This window comes from Musca autumnalis, unplaced genomic scaffold (assembly GCF_047663935.1).
Source record: "Musca autumnalis isolate F117 unplaced genomic scaffold, ASM4766393v1 scaffold_3, whole genome shotgun sequence".
NCBI lineage: Eukaryota > Metazoa > Arthropoda > Insecta > Diptera > Muscidae > Musca > Musca autumnalis.
Window position 1 is genome coordinate 100348937 of NW_027411866.1, and position 21214 is coordinate 100370150.

At 35.7% G+C, this 21214-nt stretch overlaps 1 protein-coding gene and 1 long non-coding RNA gene across 2 annotated transcripts; both read right to left on the bottom strand.

Annotated features, from left to right (window-relative positions):
• Window positions 1-4071: 4071 nt before the first annotated feature.
• On the bottom strand, window positions 4072-10047 carry LOC141399779 (uncharacterized). The gene is made up of 5 exons (XR_012411947.1): window positions 9740-10047; window positions 9153-9675; window positions 5263-5715; window positions 4629-5197; window positions 4072-4563 (listed from the first exon to the last, which is right to left on the bottom strand). It is a non-coding gene; the product is annotated as an uncharacterized lncRNA (long non-coding RNA).
• Window positions 10048-17622: 7575 nt separating this feature from the next.
• On the bottom strand, window positions 17623-19686 carry LOC141399781 (uncharacterized). The gene is made up of 3 exons (XM_073979066.1): window positions 19448-19686; window positions 19227-19384; window positions 17623-19158 (listed from the first exon to the last, which is right to left on the bottom strand). Exons 2-3 carry the CDS (start codon window positions 19347-19349, stop codon window positions 17995-17997), a joined length of 1287 nt encoding a protein of 428 aa, XP_073835167.1. The 5' UTR covers window positions 19350-19384; window positions 19448-19686; the 3' UTR covers window positions 17623-17994.
• Between the last annotated feature and the right edge of the window lie 1528 nt (window positions 19687-21214).

The window sequence follows — 21214 nt, forward strand, 5'->3', positions numbered from 1 at the left end:
GGAAATCATACAATCAGAGACAATCTGGAAATTTTCCAGAGTACTTACTTACTTGCCAAACATTCAATGTACGTCATATTCAAAGATTAAATCATAATTATAACTTATTTTTAAGATATTAATCTATATATATAAAAATGGTGTAAAAAATGTATAGTAATTCATAAAATGAGAACGGATAGGCCGATTTCTGTAAAATTTTTTGTCAGTTATTCGTATTTTCGAGGAGAAGGTCTTTACGGAAGAAAATTTTGGAAAATCTCTCTGGAAAAGTCGGAAAATTGGAAAAATCGAAAATTGAGTTTTTGTATGAAAGTTTATTCCTTAATAGCGAGACGAAGTTCGCCGGGTCCGCTAGTATTTTTATAATTATCGTAATGGAGTAGTTCAATTTGCAATTTAATTGTAATCGGCCATTGGGCTTAAAATTGCATTATATGAAATAAATAAATAAATAAATAGAGTCCTTAAATAACAGAGTTGAATAAAATAGTCTAAAATGGTTTGGGTGTGCCGCCAAAATTTCACTAAGAGGGAAAAAGACAGAAAAATTGAATGGAACCAAAAGTAACATTGAGACGACGACTGCCATAGCCACGGCTCAATACAATGCCAATTGGAAAAATCTTTTAAATAATGTTAAAAAATATTCGGAAGAAGTGAAATAAAAACGAACTGATTATGATAAACAATAGTTATATACTTTATTCAGTTGTCACTAAGGCAATATTAAGGTCTATTTAGACTTTTGGCAATATTTTATTCAATACTTAAATTAAAAAAAAAAAAAACTTAAACCATAGTTCGTTCTATTAAATAAACTATTTAGTATCGCTTATGTAGTTTTGTGCTTCGACATCATCAAATTGTTTATTTGAAGCACCCAAATGACTTTTCATCTAAATATTTCTACCTTTTGTTGCGGGAGGCTCACCAAAACCGTCATACAAATCCTCAACAGGAAAATATGTCACGCCATCACAACAAACCCTTTGCCGGTTTTTTCGAGGCATTAAGGGTGAAAAAAAAATTAAGTTGAGAGATTCCAGAGATTATGGGTTGTCTGCTAACCAAAACAATAACAAATACCCCGTGGCAACATTATTTGATTGTCTGGAAATAGAATAATTGACTAAAATAAAATAATTGTTTTGTTTGGTTGTTTGTTTTTACTTACCAAAACTGCATTATTGTGAATGGTCATTTGGCTGCAAAATAATATTTTCATTTATTATTCCACATATCAGTGTGGGGGTGGCGGATGGTGTAGTTTTCTACCACGAATCCATTGATGGTGCGGCTTACCATGATTTGGAGGGTCTGAATGGCAATTATATACATTTATTTTGAGTTTTTAAAACAATAAAATTCCTCACAGCAGGAATAGACTTAAATGTGTCTGTCTTTGTTTACATTTGGTCAGCTGTCATAGAACAGTTGTCAAAGCAATGTATGTCAGTAACCACCCGTACTAAAAAGTACTACCTCTAGCGACAAACGTTCCATCCCTGAATGTCGACGTATGGGAGAGAGGCTTTACGCCATGTTTGAAATATAAAAAAAGTGCATATTTATGGAAGATGTGGAAAGAAAGAGAAAACATTTAAAATTTACACCAACATAAAATGCATTATGGGAATAATAATGCGTTTGGAAAATTCTCATATAAAATGATAGGCAGCATGGGAAAAAGTTCATAATTGTGTGAACGATTCAAAGTGCAAACGTATAAGTTATGTGTTGTTGGTTATAATTTTTAAAACTCAGACCATAAATAAGGTTATAAATTCAAACTTATTGGCTATACAAGTTAACAATCAAATTTACTTCAAGTAAACTGATAAAATAAGTTTAAAGTGAGTGTAAATCTTGCCGAAATATCAGTGTTTAAGACCAAATGGCTTATAATATTCTTAATTTCACTTCTTAGGCTGTTTGGTATACGAATTATGCCCATACGTCTAGCTGCCGAAGGCACAAAGCTGTGATTGTTAGCCTGACGTAAGCAACATTTGAATCATATATGCGTAATTACCAACAACAATTGTCCCAAAATAGAGGCAGGCTTACGGGGTTAAGCTTTATAAACGCTAAAAACCATCAAAAGCAGTTTAAATTCGTATTAAACCCAACATTATTTTAAAAGCTGTTACCTTACGCTCCAGCTGGATACGCTCGGCAGCTAAAAGCGTGTGGGATAGAATTGAAGATTACGTAACACCCTGTTGGTGTGAGCAGTACCTGTTCTAAAAGTCAGCTGCTGAAAAAGTGCAACTCTAGTGGAGACTCATCATATGGTCGAAACACTCTATGGTAGTATTCCAGTGTTCTTCTGGGGACAGCTGAACTGGCATATGAGAGTGGTTCGGGAACGCAATTGGTATGCCACTAAGCAGCTAGGTGTTATAAAAATCGAACAAAGTTATAAACTGAAGAGTAAGTGAAGCCGGCCGTTAGGCGCATAAGAAAATTAACCAATCTTAGATCGTATTTTGTCAAATTTAATTTTTTTTGCCAACATCAACATTTTCGTGATTTTTATTTTTTTTTGAGACGACTAAAACTTGATTTAATTTCATTTAATGATTTAATATTAACTTTATATATTTATTTTATTATATTTATAATTTTTTTTTGATCTTTTGTTCAATAATATATATTTGTAAGGGACTAAGGGTACAAGAGTGATAGGGGTCATTATTATTTGGTTTATTTGGAGACGTTAATGGTCTCTATGTTATCAGTACCACTTAATTGAGCTCGATTAGGTAGGGATCTTAGCGTAAAAGTAATTCCGGTCAAAATTCATGACCACCAGTAAGCAACCCCGTTGCTAAAGTATCGTAAGTCCTATTTTGTTCAAATTGTTTGATACCTAAGTTTATAAAAAGACATGTTTCATGTCTAAGGTCATTTCGACTTTATTTGTTTTAACTTTTATTAATTTTTTTTTGTTTTATAAATAAATATGTGACTATATGATAAGATTTAATAATGAATATGGAGTGATTTGAATTATTGGAATGGGTTTGGTCATGTGAGGGGGTGTTTAGTTGAAGGAGGTTCGTGGGGTCCATTTAAAATTGCTAAGGAGGCTATGGACCATGGTTGGGCGGGTCGAGTGGGGGTTCCATACATCAAGGAGCCTCAGTATATTCGACGAATGTCCTCCGTGTTGTGTTTTTGTTAAAATCGTTTAGATGTTTGTTAGTTTTTGTTCAGTTCGTTTTATGATGTTAGACCCGATGAGAGTTTGGCGGTTGAGAACCTCCCTGAGAGCCCCTAGAGCAGTCGGAAGGCCAAACTGGATGGATATATGGGGTCATAACAGAAATGGCGCCCAAGCTAAAAAAATTACATCCTATATCATGTTTTTGATTATTGGGGGTAAGAAAAGATAAAGTGTAGTAACAGCGAAACACTTAACAATAGTTTCCTTTTAGATTAAATAGCCCCAGAATCTAGTTTAAGTCTTATATGCCTAACTGGCATTGCAGCCAGATCTATAAATCTAAATAGGTTCTGTTTAAATGTGCAATGATAGTTTTAGGTATATTGATAAGGCTAGGTTTAGTTAAAAGGGTCATAATGCAATCTCTAGTTGTATGTGTGTAACTATGAATGTTTGTAATAGACCTGTGTTCGTTTTTTTTTTGTTTTTTTTTGTGTTTTAATTAGCTAGCATAAATATATATCTCATTGAAAGATTTTTGTCAGGCATAATGTTGGTAGCCGTTTCGGGAAAAGTTTTACGAAAGTCAGTGTATCAATAGCCTAAGACCATTAGATCTTCACAGTCAAGAAAGGTAGAAAAGTGTATGCTATGGTAGCAAATTTCTTTTTTGAGGTATTTATACTATGTGTGTAAACTGTTAACTAGGACATTCGGAGGATTTTATCACTCATACAGATAACTATATAACTGATATAAAGGGTATACAAAGTATGCGATTTTGGAACGATAGTTGTTCTAGAATGGCTTGGATAGATGATGATATACTTCTAGCACATTTCCCTCACAAAATGACCATAAACCTTCCATGAATAGATAATATTGACAAAGAAACATAATTTTACAAAAATTTGGCAAGAAACAGTATATAATTATAAAAATTTGATATCATACTTAATCTACAACAATATAGCGTATTGGTGATTTAACAAAGACTTTAAAAAAATACAAAAAAAAAGTATAATTTAAAAGGGTTTTCAGACATAGTAGTGTCGAAGTCCATACGTCGAAATAGGGCATCTATATAAATACTGTTTTTCTGGGGAATGACTACCAGGTCAGGAATAGCGTATAAAAGAAATTGGCCACTACATTTTGATTCGAATCCAGAGCAGCATAAAATAAAACCTAAGAAGAAGAAAATGAATGAGTTAAGTAGTGAAACGGTGGAGAATAGTGGACAATTTATAGACTTATCTGCTACTATTATAAACCGTCCTGGTCAGGGAAACATGGCTAACCAACCTCATGCGGCTTCCACTGGAGCTGAAAATGAAGGTGACAATTTCTTGACCCCAGGAACAAGACGAAATCAGCCAAGAGATGTGGACCTAGAAGAAAGAATGAAAAACATTGTTAGTAGTGAAGTCAATGATATAAGGAAAACATTAGATACCTTAATCAAAACCGTCCAAAACTTAGCTGTGAATACGGCAAGTAAAGTTGTCAGTTTCGAGGATCGTTCTAAGGACGTAGATGTCCCTCAACCTGAACATCCAGCGGTATCCAATCAAAGTCTAGATAGGGACCCACTAACATCAGGAACACCGTCTTCTAGTGTAGGTTATGTTCCACCTTCCCTCCGAATGGAACCATTGCGCATCAGAGTCGATAAGTTCGGCATAAATTTTGATGGAAATCCTTTGAAATTAACTGTGGAGGAATTCATATTTCGCCTGGAATGTCTTCAGGAACAATATGACATCCCCTGGGATGAAATTTTAAGAGATTTCCGATTGCTTATTTCTGGACCCGTTCTCGAGTGGTTTTGGCAAGCCCAAAAGATGCGTAAGTTTACACTGTGGATCCGACTAAAAGACGCACTTTTGTCACAATATCGGACCACGAAGTCGCCGTGGGAAGCCATGAGAGATCTGGTAGAAAGGAAGCAGATGGCGAATGAAACAATAGACGCCTACTTCCATGTAATGGGGAAACTTCGGTCCCGTTTACATCATCCGATTACTGATGAAGATATGATAAAAATAATAAAAAGTAATGTCAGGGAAAACATAAAAATGGTTATTTACCCCATGAGTATTGCCACTGTTGAATTATTGAGAGTGGAATGTAAGGATGCGGAAAAGAATTTTCCCAGAAAGGATCCTAGGCCTATGACACACCATCCACGACCATCGAGACCAGTCAACGAAGTCACCTATGAAGGCTATGAGGACTACGACTACGACGTTGGGGATGAATCAGACCCACAAGTAGATTTGGCAAATTATATATCGGCCATGCGCGTAAACCTGAAGTCCAATAAAGCCATATGTTGGAATTGTCATGTACCGGGACATGTTTTTATAGATTGCCCATCAACTGAAAGAACCGTATTTTGCTATAAATGCGGCAAGCCAAAGGTGATAACACCTACATGTCCCAATTGCCAATCGGGAAACCGCCGGAGGGGCGTGGAAGCTTCGGGGGAGACACGTCCGGCAGAGAACCCCACGAAATAATCAAAAACTTTATGTTTTCATCTGAAAATAAAGGTGAGAATTATAAAAATGGCCTTAAAGAAGATAATTGCTGGAAGAAAAGGAGACATTATATATCATTAGAAGATAGACAACGAAATTATGACAGTGTTAGGCAAAGAATATTTGGCCAGGACGATAAGGATAGTAATATGCCGAATCGAATCCTGAAAATACGTAAAAAAATCACTGAGAAAAGGAAGATTAAAAGGGCTATAGTCGAGACCATTACCCGGGCCGAGGTTCTAAGCAAAGATCCCAGACCATATGCTGAAATCTGTGTTGAAGGAAAGATTATTAAGGGACTGTTAGACACAGGAGCGTCTGTAAGCCTCCTTGGAAAAGGTTGTAGAGAGTTTCTTGAAGAACTTTCTATAGAAATAAGTCCTATCTTCAACAACATAACAACGGCCAGCGGTCAAAAACACCGTATTATCGGGAAAATCGTGGTAGACGTGGAGTTTAGAGCCGCGAAAAATAAGATGGAACTATACCTATGTCCTGATTTGGAACAGAATCTGTACTTAGGTATAGACTATAGACAAAAGTTTAATCTCGCTCCCGATATATTAGGGGTGGAGGAAATTAATATGGAAAAGGTGCTAGATGAGTATAAAGATACGGGGATGGAACACCGATTAAAGCCACACATACTCACAAAAGAACAACAAGCTAAGTTAAATGAGGCAATAAGAGAATTTGATACTTTCGAAGAGAAAGGGTTAGGTCAAACAAAGTTAGAAAAACATGTGATCAAGCTTGTAGAAGGGGCAGAACCATTTAAAGATAGGCATTACCCGATGTCTCCTGCTGTACAGCAGATCACATACGAAGAGATAGACAAAATGTTGAGATTAAATGTCATCGAGGAGAGCGAAAGCCCGTGGTGTAACCGAACCACTGTGGTGAGGAAACCCGGGAAAAATAGGTTCTGCCTCGATGCAAGAAAATTGAATAAGATCACAGAGAAAGACGCATACCCTTTACAAAATATAGACGGTATTTTAAGTCGTATAGATGAGACATACTACATTAGTAGTGTTGATCTCAAATTTGCCTTTTGGCAAATTGAGCTCGACAATGAAAGTAAGAAATACACAGCCTTCACCGTGCCCGGACGACCTTTATACCAATTTCGAGTGATGCCCTTTGGGCTATGCAATGCGGCTCAGCGTTTATGCCGCTTAATGGATAAGGTCGTCCCGAGTAAGTTGAAGGAAAATGTGTTCGTCTATCTTGACGACTTACTGGTAATATCAAGTGATTTTGACCATCATATTCATTTGTTAAAGGAAGTAGCTCGATGTCTTAAAAACGCCAATTTAACTATTGGTCTTAAAAAATCACATTTTTGTTTTAGAGAACTCAAATATTTGGGTTTTATAATTGGGGATGGGATGTTGAAAACTGACCCGGAGAAGGTAGAAGCCATCCGGAAGATAGCCATACCGCAAAATGCGAGGGAAGTGAGAAGTTTTTTAGGCACAGCGGGGTGGTATCGCCGCTTTATAAAGGATTTCGCCACCATATCTGCCCCTTTGACTGACACCCTAAAGAAATCAAAAAAATTCACAATGACTAAAGAAGCCATTGAGGCATTTGAACGTCTAAAGACTTCCTTAACCAAGGCCCCGGTGTTACGTCACGCAGATTTTAACCGGCGATTCTTTATACAGTGCGATGCCTCGGATTACGGTATCGGAGCGGTGTTATTTCAACTAAACGACCAGGGAGACGAGCACCCAATTGCCTTTTATTCACAAAAATTGAATTCGAGCCAAAAAAATTACAGTGTGACTGAGAAAGAATGTCTGGCGGCTGTTATGGCAGTAAAAAAGTTCCGACCATACGTGGAACTCATGGACTTTACTGTCATAACAGACCATGCCAGTCTTCAATGGCTCATGAATTTAAAGGATTTGAGTGGTCGTCTCGCCAGGTGGTCGTTGCAGTTGCAGGCATACCGCTTCGATATCGTACATCGCAAGGGGAAAGATAACGTTGTAGCAGACACTTTGTCGCGACTTCCCACAATCGAAGAGTTGGATATGGGCCAGATATTTGAGATACAAAATGATGATTTCTATACCGAAGAGTACCAAGACCTCAAAAAGACTATCGAAGCTAATAAAGATAACCTTCCTGATCTTAAAATTAAAGACAATTTGGTCTTTAAACGTCTGCGGCAAGAAAATTGCGAGTTTTTGGGGGAATACGAATGGCGATTATGGGTTCCAGAACATTTGACCCATAACCTGATTAAAAAGGCTCATGATTCTCCCATGTCAGCTCATGGAGGCATGAAAAAGACATTAAGTAGGTTAAGGCAACAATATTACTGGCCGAATATGACGACGCAAGTAAGACAGTATGTCGGAAACTGTACGACATGCAAGGAAACAAAAAGCGTAAATTATTGCACTCAGACCACAATAGGCAATGAAGTTAAAACTGATAGGCCATTTCAAAAGATTTATATAGACTTTCTGGGGAAATACCCCCGTTCAAAAAGCGGAAATGCCTATATATTCATTGTAATGGACCATTTTTCAAAATTTGTATGCCTAAAGGCAATGAGAGATGCCACAGCCAGTAACGTTGTTCAGTTTTTAGTTGAAGAAATCTTCCGAAAGTTTGGTGTACCCGAAACTGTCCACAGTGACAACGGGACCCAATTCAACTCAAAGCAATTTAAAGATATGGTTAAGGTTTATCAAATTAACCATCTTCAAACGGCTCCATATTCGCCACAATCGAACGCCTCAGAACGGGTTAATCAATCCGTTCTGGCGGCTATTAGAGCGTACTTAGATACCGACCATAGGGATTGGGATCTCTATTTGTCAGAAATTGAGAGCGCCCTCCGAACATCTGTGCATGCTGCGACAGGAGTATCGCCGTTTTTTGCACTGTTCGGCTATCATATGTTTACTAAAGGCGCGGATTATAAACTGGCAAGTAAATTAAAATCCCTTACGGAACACGAAATTCTACATTTGGAAAGAAATGACCGTTTGACGCTCATACGAGATAAAATTAAACAAAATATGCACAAAGCATATGAAGCTAGTGCCCAAAGATATAACCGTAGAGCAACAGCGGTAAGATTTGTACCCGGTCAGGAAGTTTACCGCCGTAATTACCACCTCAGCGACTTCCAAAAGAATTTTAACGCAAAATTTGCGAGAAAATTTAGAAAATGTAGAATTGTGAAGGCCATCGGAAACAATATGTATGAGTTGGAGGACCTTCAGGGCAGGCCCTTAGGTATAGCCCATGCGAAGGACCTTAAAATGTGATGACGTCACTGTTAAATGCTTTGGCAATGGGACTGTATAAGAATATACACTAAAGTGCAATATAGGATAAGGCCTGTTTAACGTGGCTGCCCTATATTTAGTTAGCATAACGATAATAAACAAAATGTACATTTAACTTACCACCAAATAAATGCTAATGTTATCCAGTGCAGCCCTTGCAAATAAAATAACACTTCCATTGGGTTTCCGGAGTCACACGTTCGGGGGCAGAAACGTCCAGAAAACATGAAAAAGGTTTCCAAAAAGTAATAGTTCTTTGAATTAATCTCAAGGCCTAAATACTTCCCTAAATATGAAGCTTATGCCCGGCTAACGATCAGGGTGTGGGAGTTCCCCACGTTGGGTATGGTTTACTTAAGAACAAAATCTTGAAATACATTCAATTTCGCACATAGGACCCTCCGCACACCGTATATCCCTGCGCCGGCTTGGTATATCCGGAGTTTTGTTGCGGGAGGCTCACCAAAACCGTCATACAAATCCTCAACAGGAAAATATGTCACGCCATCACAACAAACCCTTTGCCGGTTTTTTCGAGGCATTAAGGGTGAAAAAAAAAATTAAGTTGAGAGATTCCAGAGATTATGGGTTGTCTGCTAACCAAAACAATAACAAATACCCCGTGGCAACATTATTTGATTGTCTGGAAATAGAATAATTGACTAAAATAAAATAATTGTTTTGTTTGGTTGTTTGTTTTTACTTACCAAAACTGCATTATTGTGAATGGTCATTTGGCTGCAAAATAATATTTTCATTTATTATTCCACATATCAGTGTGGGGGTGGCGGATGGTGTAGTTTTCTACCACGAATCCATTGATGGTGCGGCTTACCATGATTTGGAGGGTCTGAATGGCAATTATATACATTTATTTTGAGTTTTTAAAACAATAAAATTCCTCACAGCAGGAATAGACTTAAATGTGTCTGTCTTTGTTTACATTTGGTCAGCTGTCATAGAACAGTTGTCAAAGCAATGTATGTCAGTAACCACCCGTACTAAAAAGTACTACCTCTAGCGACAAACGTTCCATCCCTGAATGTCGACGTATGGGAGAGAGGCTTTACGCCATGTTTGAAATATAAAAAAAGTGCATATTTATGGAAGATGTGGAAAGAAAGAGAAAACATTTAAAATTTACACCAACATAAAATGCATTATGGGAATAATAATGCGTTTGGAAAATTCTCATATAAAATGATAGGCAGCATGGGAAAAAGTTCATAATTGTGTGAACGATTCAAAGTGCAAACGTATAAGTTATGTGTTGTTGGTTATAATTTTTAAAACTCAGACCATAAATAAGGTTATAAATTCAAACTTATTGGCTATACAAGTTAACAATCAAATTTACTTCAAGTAAACTGATAAAATAAGTTTAAAGTGAGTGTAAATCTTGCCGAAATATCAGTGTTTAAGACCAAATGGCTTATAATATTCTTAATTTCACTTCTTAGGCTGTTTGGTATACGAATTATGCCCATACGTCTAGCTGCCGAAGGCACAAAGCTGTGATTGTTAGCCTGACGTAAGCAACATTTGAATCATATATGCGTAATTACCAACAACAATTGTCCCAAAATAGAGGCAGGCTTACGGGGTTAAGCTTTATAAACGCTAAAAACCATCAAAAGCAGTTTAAATTCGTATTAAACCCAACATTATTTTAAAAGCTGTTACCTTACGCTCCAGCTGGATACGCTCGGCAGCTAAAAGCGTGTGGGATAGAATTGAAGATTACGTAACACCCTGTTGGTGTGAGCAGTACCTGTTCTAAAAGTCAGCTGCTGAAAAAGTGCAACTCTAGTGGAGACTCATCATATGGTCGAAACACTCTATGGTAGTATTCCAGTGTTCTTCTGGGGACAGCTGAACTGGCATATGAGAGTGGTTCGGGAACGCAATTGGTATGCCACTAAGCAGCTAGGTGTTATAAAAATCGAACAAAGTTATAAACTGAAGAGTAAGTGAAGCCGGCCGTTAGGCGCATAAGAAAATTAACCAATCTTAGATCGTATTTTGTCAAATTTAATTTTTTTTGCCAACATCAACATTTTCGTGATTTTTATTTTTTTTTGAGACGACTAAAACTTGATTTAATTTCATTTAATGATTTAATATTAACTTTATATATTTATTTTATTATATTTATAATTTTTTTTTGATCTTTTGTTCAATAATATATATTTGTAAGGGACTAAGGGTACAAGAGTGATAGGGGTCATTATTATTTGGTTTATTTGGAGACGTTAATGGTCTCTATGTTATCAGTACCACTTAATTGAGCTCGATTAGGTAGGGATCTTAGCGTAAAAGTAATTCCGGTCAAAATTCATGACCACCAGTAAGCAACCCCGTTGCTAAAGTATCGTAAGTCCTATTTTGTTCAAATTGTTTGATACCTAAGTTTATAAAAAGACATGTTTCATGTCTAAGGTCATTTCGACTTTATTTGTTTTAACTTTTATTAATTTTTTTTTGTTTTATAAATAAATATGTGACTATATGATAAGATTTAATAATGAATATGGAGTGATTTGAATTATTGGAATGGGTTTGGTCATGTGAGGGGGTGTTTAGTTGAAGGAGGTTCGTGGGGTCCATTTAAAATTGCTAAGGAGGCTATGGACCATGGTTGGGCGGGTCGAGTGGGGGTTCCATACATCAAGGAGCCTCAGTATATTCGACGAATGTCCTCCGTGTTGTGTTTTTGTTAAAATCGTTTAGATGTTTGTTAGTTTTTGTTCAGTTCGTTTTATGATGTTAGACCCGATGAGAGTTTGGCGGTTGAGAACCTCCCTGAGAGCCCCTAGAGCAGTCGGAAGGCCAAACTGGATGGATATATGGGGTCATAACACTTTTAATCTATCGGCTATGTTGTCATCATAACGTATGTTAATTTCATCTTGGGCATCCGATGTTGCGGTAACTACTGAATCTGGTAAAGAATCTTCTATAATTGATGCTGTTTCAGCTTTTGCGGACTTTTGTAGATCAAAGCACATGTCATAATCTTCCAAACATACATCCAGATCTGATGGTAAAGTGGAATTGTTTTGATCAGTACCATTTTCTTGCGATTTTTTGTAATAAATATAAAAAGCATCAAAACGAATAGGATTAGATTTTGCTACGATAAAACTGTAGAATTAGATCTTCGCTCCGCATTTAAGAACTGCAAATAAGTAAGCTTTTTTATTACGTTAGTTTTTTTATAATAAAAGTGCCACCCTTCACTTACATATATTTTGATCAAAATATTTTTGCAGTATATCTACTGAATCTGGTAAAGATTCATCATCTAAACTAAATTCTATATCTTCTATAATTGAAGCTGTTTCAGCTTTTGTGGACTTTTGTAGATCAAAGCATATGCCATAATCTTGCAAACTTACATCCAAATCAAAATCAACCTCCAGATCAAAATCATTAAAAATAACATCGAATAGGATTAGATTTTGCTCCGATAATATGCTTGGTTTCGTTTCAGCATTGATTGATTGCTTGCCAATTGCCGCAGGTGTCTTTGACTCTTGTAAATTATTGGGTGGATGGTTTTCATCTGATTTCATTATAACATTGACGGGAGGTATTTCTTTTCTAACAGTAACATTTTTATCATGTTCCAAATCGTTCAACAACAAGGACTCCTTAAAATTATGGAGCAAGTCGGATAAAATTATAGTTTTTTCTATATAGCCGGCCTTCGGCCGGGGACTTAAGACTTTCTGCTATGGACAGGAGCCAATCTAGGGAACGGGAACAACATTTTCTTTTAAATTAAATTTTTTCTCTAAGTAGCCGACATTTAACAAGGCAATTTTCTGAACTTCGGCGGCCCATATCTCGGGAAGTATGGACTTCCGCAATAAATGTTATATATATTTGTGATCAGGGTGACGAGACCTACCTGTGACAAAAATTTGGTCCCGATCCTAGCTTAATGAAAACATTCAACTTATGCCAAAATTATTAAAATCACATACGGGCTGCCAACAATCCAAACATAAAACTGTAAAATTAGATCTTCGTTCCGCATTTAAGAACTGCAAATAAACAAGTTTTTTTATTACATTAGTTTTTTTATAATAATAGTGCCACACTTCACTTACATTTTGATCAAAATATTTTTGCAGTATATCATATTTCATATTAAAGCATCCTTTTAGATGCAGTAAATTATAGTATACACTACAACCCGAGGAACATAAGCGACAGTGCTTGATTTGTGACATCTTTCTTTGGTATACGTTTTGAAACTAATAGAAACCTGTGAATATGTATGTTTGAACAATATTATGTTTGCACCCGTTTTAGGCCAAAAACACTAATCCTGTAAAGTAGATCAATGCGGAATACTTGGAAATCAATTCTAGTTGGAATTGGTTAAAACTATTTAATCAATATGCGAACTCAAAAAAATTAACAATTAACGGACATCGCTTTGTATAGCCCGCTATAACACAACAAAAAACATATCGTCTGCTCCGTCGGAAAAGGTCGTAAGTCCCTCTCAATAAATTTTTCAGGGGGGAAGAAAAAACATTCCATCGCTTTCTGTATTAAAGATTTTATTATTTTCGTTTATTTATTCCGCTTCAATACCTGTACTTTGTTTGATAAAATTCCGTCGCGTTTGGGAGGTAATTGCATGTCTTTGGACTTACGACCTTTTCCTTGTACAGTTTTATATTTTTGTAGGGACTTACGACTTTTTCCTAAAATTTACGGACTTTTTTAAAATAAAATATTTATACTTTACAAAACAATGTGTGTATTATAAGTTTATTTTGTCCAATATTCGAGTAGACGAAGTATTCGTCGTAGACCCCCTTTCTTTGCTATTTTTTCATATCTTGACGAGATAAAGTGATCTAGCTATGTGTGTCCGTCCAGCCATTAACAATTGTAATAAAACGCCAGGCCTCAATTTTGGACCGATCGTCACGAAATTTTGTGGAGAGGTCGGGTTCCGACCAGAAGTGACCCAATTAGATGTTGGTTATGATCGAAAGGTGTGAAATGGACCAAACCCGACTTTGTAGCTGTCCTGTAGATCGCAGTAATATTCCGATCGGCGCGAAATTTTAAGAATGAATTGAATTTAAGACAATGAAGAAGCATGCAATTTAACATGGTGATGAGACAATTATTAGCGGGTTTAATGGACCAAAACTTTTGGGTGAAATCTTATATACAAAAGACAATGTGTGTATGTTTGTATGTTCCGCATAGACTCAAAAACGGCTGAACCGATTTTTCTTTGAAGATTTCAGAGAATGTACTAGGAACAACCGAGGTAAAAATAGGTTTTATATTTTTTGAATTTCGGTCCTATTTAAAAAAAAACGCTTTTTTGCAAAATTTATGAAAGTATCGGTCAGAAAATTAATTTGTTGAATCTCCGACCCTAAGTACTTATTCCATGTAATTTTCAGATTATGCACAGGGATGTCTCTTGGTTGAAGTAGGCTATATATGTTGTTGAATTTCGGAGGAGAGGGTTACACCAGTGCCCTATTTTTTAAATGCGCTATATATATAAAACTTACGAACGGTTCCGTTTCCCCAATCCTGGATACATATTTTAGCAATAAGACCCGACCACTCCCACTTTCTTAAATATGCTACAAATCAATGAAAATACCAGATGTTATGCATAACGAAGCTTTGGTCTTATTGGAAAGCAAGTGTTTAAATTAGAAGGCAACATATCGATAACTATAGTTTCATCAGGTATATAAGATACATTATATAAAGGTGGATACAGTCGGCATGCCTCAAGTCATCAGTTATTTGGCGGTATGTTAAAATAGCATATCGACACCAACATTTCTCCATAATATGGAGGGTATAATTAAATTTGTCATTCAGTTTGTAACATATCGATATATTCAGCTGAGACCCTATAAATTATATATATTCTTGATCAGAGCAAAATTCTAAGTCGGTATAAAAATTACCGTCTGTCCGTCTTTTTAAATTAAGATACAGATTCCAATTTTTAAGATAGATCTTCGTGATTTGGTATTGAAGTTTCTATTACTTCTAGGATGTTTGGTATTGAAAAGGGTGTATATTAGGGTGGGGCGATTTGTGTGGAAGGAAAAAAACCTTAATGAGCCCTTCGCGTTTCTGATTCCTGGGATTGAACTGAGCAAAAAAGTCCACTGGACCATATATCTACCGTGAAAATCGAGCCTTCCGATTTTGACTTTAAGTTTTTTATTGACGTTTTTTGGATATTTTGGAATATAACAGCCAAACCATTGGGATTTTCGATCCAACACAAAGACAAACATTGTAGCCAAGACAGTAATTGAAAACTCTCTAATACATCGCAAAAGCATTGGAATGCTCCTTCAGGCAGTTTTGGCCTTAAGAATGTGCAAACTTTTCGGAAAATGTCGATAAATGACATTGTGCTACAAAATTTGACCCGAAAAATATTCAAGTGTTCTGATGCAAAATTATATCGTGTTAGGATCCATGGACAACGACAATGCCTTTATTTCGTTTGGGTCACTTCGTTTTATTTTTTATAATGGTAAAAGTAGTGAGAATCTGGGTTTCTTACATTTTCAAATTTAAACTGGCATATCTTATTTTTTCCACAACGGATTTCTTTTGATTCTTCTTCCTTTTAAAGGGGTGAATAATGTCTTTTGAATAAGCTATTATTGTTTTAAATCGGTTAACAAATGGCTAAGTTATAGTGGTTTATGTCTGAAAACCCCCACAAAAAACCTATAAAGGAATTTCTCATAATTTTCAAAATAAATATTGAACAAAACAAAAAAACATTATATTTTTGAAAATTATGAGAAATTCCTTTATAGGTTTTTTGTGGGGGTTTTCAGACATAAACCACTATAACTTAGCCATTTGTTAACCGATTTAAAACAATAATAGTTTATTCAAAAGACATTATTCACCCCTTTAAAAGGAAGAAGAATCAAAAGAAATCCGTTGTGGAAAAAATAAGATATGCCAGTTTAAATTTGAAAATGTAAGAAACCCAGATTCTCACTACTTTTACCATTATAAAAAATAAAACGAAGTGACCCAAACGAAATAAAGGCATTGTCGTTGTCCATGGATCCTAACACGATATAATTTTGCATCAGAACACTTGAATATTTTTCGGGTCAAATTTTGTAGCACAATGTCATTTATCGACATTTTCCGAAAAGTTTGCACATTCTTAAGGCCAAAACTGCCTGAAGGAGCGTTCCAATGCTTTTGCGATGTATTAGAGAGTTTTCAATTACTGTCTTGGCTACAATGTTTGTCTTTGTGTTGGATCGAAAATCTCAATGGTTTGGCTGTTATATGCCAAAATATCCAAAAAACGTCAATAAAAAACTTAAAGTCAAAATCGGGAGGCTCAATTTTCATCGTAGACATATGGTCCAGTAGACTTTTTTGCTCAGTTCAACCCCAGGAATCAGAAACGCGAAGGGCCCATTAAGGTTTTCAAATCGCCCCGGCCTAGTGTATATTGGTATTTAGTCTACTTCATAAACGAAAGGAAACTAATTGGTGGAGGGTATAACAAGTTCGGCCTGGCCGAATTTAACGACGTTCTCTTCTTATTGATAGTCATTTGCATATCCCAACTAATTTGCGAAGCAAAAAATATAATTGACATAAGAAAAGGTAACATAAACTGTTTCAAGGGGCATCAACGTGGACAGGTTCGGCTAATATTTAATATAAAACATGACACGTTGTACTTACGACCTTCTATTTTTGCTTTACGACATTTTACTTAAATTAAAATTCACCATTAATTTCGTTAATGCACGTGGTTTCTTAACTACATTGTATTCCCAAATAGTGTCCTTTTTTGTCCCCCAAGTATTTCTGCCCCAACTCCCTGCATCTTTTGTTTTTGTCTGTAAACCATGTAGAATCTTCAGCATGTCTTCACTGTGAAAACTGAGAAAACCATAGGGAACTAGACCCATAACACCATCATCTAATTCCATCCCAAATTCAAATGGTAAAAGCTCAGAATACTGTTCTTAATAATGCCCATGATTTTTTTTAAATTGGCAAAAATGAATATAAATGGTATTTTCATTTTATATGTAAGCAGTAGTTATATACAAAAATCAGCTGGAATTCTTTCGGAGAGATGGGCTAACGTTAAGAGCATTCCCGGAATTAAAAGCAAACATTATTTTTCGTCATATAACGAAAATGCGCTCTAAATCGCACTAACGTCAGATTCATTAAAACATAAAATTTATTTATAAACATATACGCATTGATAAACTTATTTATGAACATAAAATATGACTTAAATAACGTTATTTACAAGAAATATACATTGTTTCGTTAAAATAAATACACTGGTTTTTATTTACTATATACTGGAAAAAATGTAGCGTGCGCCACATTAGGTTCGCTGATTTTGAAAAAAAAAAAATATAAAATTGTTTGCCTAAAAATGAATTGTTTTAGAATTCTCTTATATTCATCTTTCTTTTAAACTTTTCATTTTGTGTGCTTTATTATGCAAAATTATGCAAAAATAGAACATCTAATTCCATCGATTTGTAGGAAGTACTAGGAAATACAGAATTCGAAATCACACTATCAGTGACAACCTCGAAATTGAGTCCTTAAAAACAGAGTCGAATAAAATAGCCAAAAATGGTTTGGGTGTGCCGCCAGAATTTCATTAAGACGGGGAAACAGACAGAAAACTTGAATGGATACGGTTAACAACATATTAGCCGAAAGTGACATTGAGACGACGACTGCCAAAGCCACGGCTCCATACAAGGCAAATTGGAAGAGTCTTTCAAATAATGGTAAAAAAGATTCGGAAGAAGTGAAACAAAAGCGAACTGAGTATGATAAACAAAAATAAGTTTATATATTTATGCAATATGTTATTTAAAACTTTAATTAAAAAAACTTAAAACAGTAGTTCGTTTTATTAAACTATTTAGTATCGCTTATGTAGTTTTGTTTCCTGTAGCCTTCTCAGTCTACGATTTCGTCGATTATTCCTTCGAAGTCTTCGTCTTCTCTCCTTATACTCAAACAGCAGTTTTTCAATCTCTCTCTTTAAAGATGGTTTCTCATAATCGTCGGCATTTTCTAATTGTTTCTTTAAAGCATCCAAATGACGTTTCATCCAAATATTTCTATCTTTTAATCTATCGGCAATTTTGTCATCATATCGCATATTAATTTCGTCTTGGGTATCCGATGTGGCGGTGTCCACAGAATCTGGTAAAGATTCATCATCATCATCTGAACTAAATTGTATATCGATTGATTCTAGTTCAGTAAAAGATATATCAAAATTCTCGAAGCTTTCATCAAGTTGTTTTGTTGAGCTTTCTAATTGTGGGGATGAACTTGTTTTGACGTCAATATTTTCTTTGTTAGATTTGTGAATGGTTTTCGTTTCTTTTGTCTTGAGGTTTTTGAGATCTGTAGATGTAGGATTTGTATTTTGTTCCCGTTTGATGTCATTAAGAGAAATGTCTTCTAAACTTTCATTACATAGTTGTGCTTCTTCTTCCGCACATGGATCAGTTTTGACTGTACAAATTGCATTTGAATCTTCTATAATTGATGCTGTTTCAGCTTTTGTGGACTTTTGTAGATCAAAACACATGTCATAATCTTCCAAACTTACATCCAGATCTGATGGTAAAGTGGAATTGTTTTGGTCATTACCATTTTCAGGCGATTTTTTGTCAATGTATATGCTTTCCTTTGTCTTTTGAAGATCACTAATTGACTGAGTTCCAGTGGGTTCTCTTTTAATATCAGATGAATAAATATCAAAATCATCAAAACTATCATCATATAGGTTTAGATTTTGCTCCGATAATATGCTTGGTTTCGTTTCAGCATTGATTGATTGCTTGTCAATTGCCGCAGTTGTCTTTGACTCTTGTAAATTATTGAGTGGATGGTTTTCATCTGATTTCATTTTAACATTGACGGGAGGTATTTCTTTTCTAACAGTAACATTTTTATCATGTTCCAAACCTTTCAACAACAAGGACTCCTTAAAATTATTAAAATCGCATATGGGCTGCCAACAATCCAAACATAAAACTGTAAAATTAGATCTTCGTTCCGCATTTAAGAACTGCAAATAAGCAAGTTTTTTTATTACATTAGTTTTTTTTTATAATAAAATGACCACACTTCACTTACTTTTTGATCAAAATATTTTTGCAGTATATCAAATTTCTTATTAAAGCATCCGTTTAGATCCAGTAAATTATAGTATACACTACAACCCGAGGAACATAAGCGACAGTGCTTGACTTGTGACATCTTCCTTTGGTATACGTTTTGAAACTAATGGAAACCTGCGAAACTCTTACGTTTTAATACGAAATTTTGTAGCAATCGTGGGGTATTTTGAACGCTACCTGTTGCCAAGAGGAATGTGGGGTTTTCCTACTGCCATTTACTTCGTAATAAATATTATGTTTGAACAATATTATGTTTGCACCTGTTTTAGGCCAAAAACACTAATCCTGTAAAGTAGATCAATGCGGAATACTTGGAATCAATTCTAGTTGGAATTTGTTTAAACAAATGAATCCATATGCGAACTCGAAAAAATTAACAATTAATGGACATCGCTCTGTATAGCCCGCTATAACACAACAAAAAACATATGATATCACTCACAACAAGAGGGAACAGCATAAACCAGAACAGAAAATATCAACAAAAAATGATGTAATAACGAACTCAGACGTGGAACACTACACTAGCTGCGTCTGTTAACTTGCATATACATATGTTCTTGGAAGAAATATGTTCAGCACTAATTTTGCCTTATCTTTCCTTAGCTACCCCTCTCAGAAAAATGTTAGCAATTTTCCACAGGTCGTGTTTTTTGTACTGATTTCTACGATATACCTACATATTTTATTGGGTAATGTAACTTCCCGAGAAATGGTCTTCTGAATTTTGAATTTGTATTCGCTGCCCCCATTACAACGGTACAAGTTTTATTAGGGGCAAGTAAAAATCCCCAACGGCACCAATGGAGTGGTTGGAGCGAACGACAACTCACGAACGGATTCGATCTAAAATTTGCCCATCGTTATATTTTGTCCGAGCTTAGTTTAAGTCCGAAGATGAGCAATATCGGTATATTCCTTTAGGTTCCACCCTCACAAAAGATCGAAAATGTTCGGAAAATTTGTGCGCACGATATCTCCTGAAGGTAGAAACGGATTTGGTCAATACTTTGCACATCGTAACATTACTACGATACATGTAATCATAGATCAGGTTCGAATATGAACTATGTATGTCAACTCTTTCAGGTACCTCCCGCACAAAATTTCGGAAAAATGCAGTTTAAGGCCTGCTTTCGAATCGATTTTATATTTGTTGTGACAACTTGTATTCGATGCCCCCATTGCGACGGTGTAAGTTTTTTCAGGGGCAAGTTTATACTTTCTAAGAAAATAGCCCGAAAGCTGTAAAAACCCCTATGGCACCATGTGCACGATAACGCTCGAACGGATCAGCCGTTTCGGTCCAAATTTTGGCCTTCCTAATATTCTGTCCAAACTAAGTTTAAGTTTGAAGATGGGCACGATCGGTGCGCACCTTGCGGTGCCTCTCCCCCCAAAAGTTAAAAAATGTAACTAAAATAGTACGCGCTATATCTGTTGAACGGAGCAACCGTCCAAACTTTAGATCTCCTAATATTTTGTCCAAATGTAGTTTTACTTCAGAAATGACCGATATCGGTCTTCTCTTTAAGGTACCTCCCACACAAAATTTCAACATTTTTAAGTGCAGTTTAGGATCTGTTCAAACATCCTTTGGAAAATTATACTGATGCTTATGGTCCTGTTTAAGCGATATTATGTTTTTCGTGGACAAGTCCATGCTTCCTGACTTCGTGGCTCGAAACCTCTAAGTTATACTGTGACCAACTGAAATGACTGGTGGACACAAGGAATGAATCCCAAAATAAGATCCAGTTCCAAAATGAACTATGTATGTCGGTATATTCCTTCCAGTAAATCCGGTATTAGATTCTTATTGTCAATAGACGAAAGTTTAAATTCGCACAGGCTGAGGGTATATCTCTGTCGGCAAAGCCGACTGATACTTTTTTACTTGTTGGAACTAATGTTTGTTCGTTCGTCTATATTCGTAATAATTTA

What these genes read in the sequence shown, in the direction of transcription:
- LOC141399781 (XM_073979066.1), bottom strand. Translation starts at nt 19,349, where the DNA reads ATGTCACAAGTCAAGCACTGTCGCTTATGTTCCTCGGGTTGTAGTGTA. An exon ending in AAAAATATTTTGATCAAAAA is followed by an intron (nt 19,159 to 19,226) that starts GTAAGTGAAGTG and finishes GCTTATTTGCAG; the next exon opens with TTCTTAAATGCGGAACGAAG.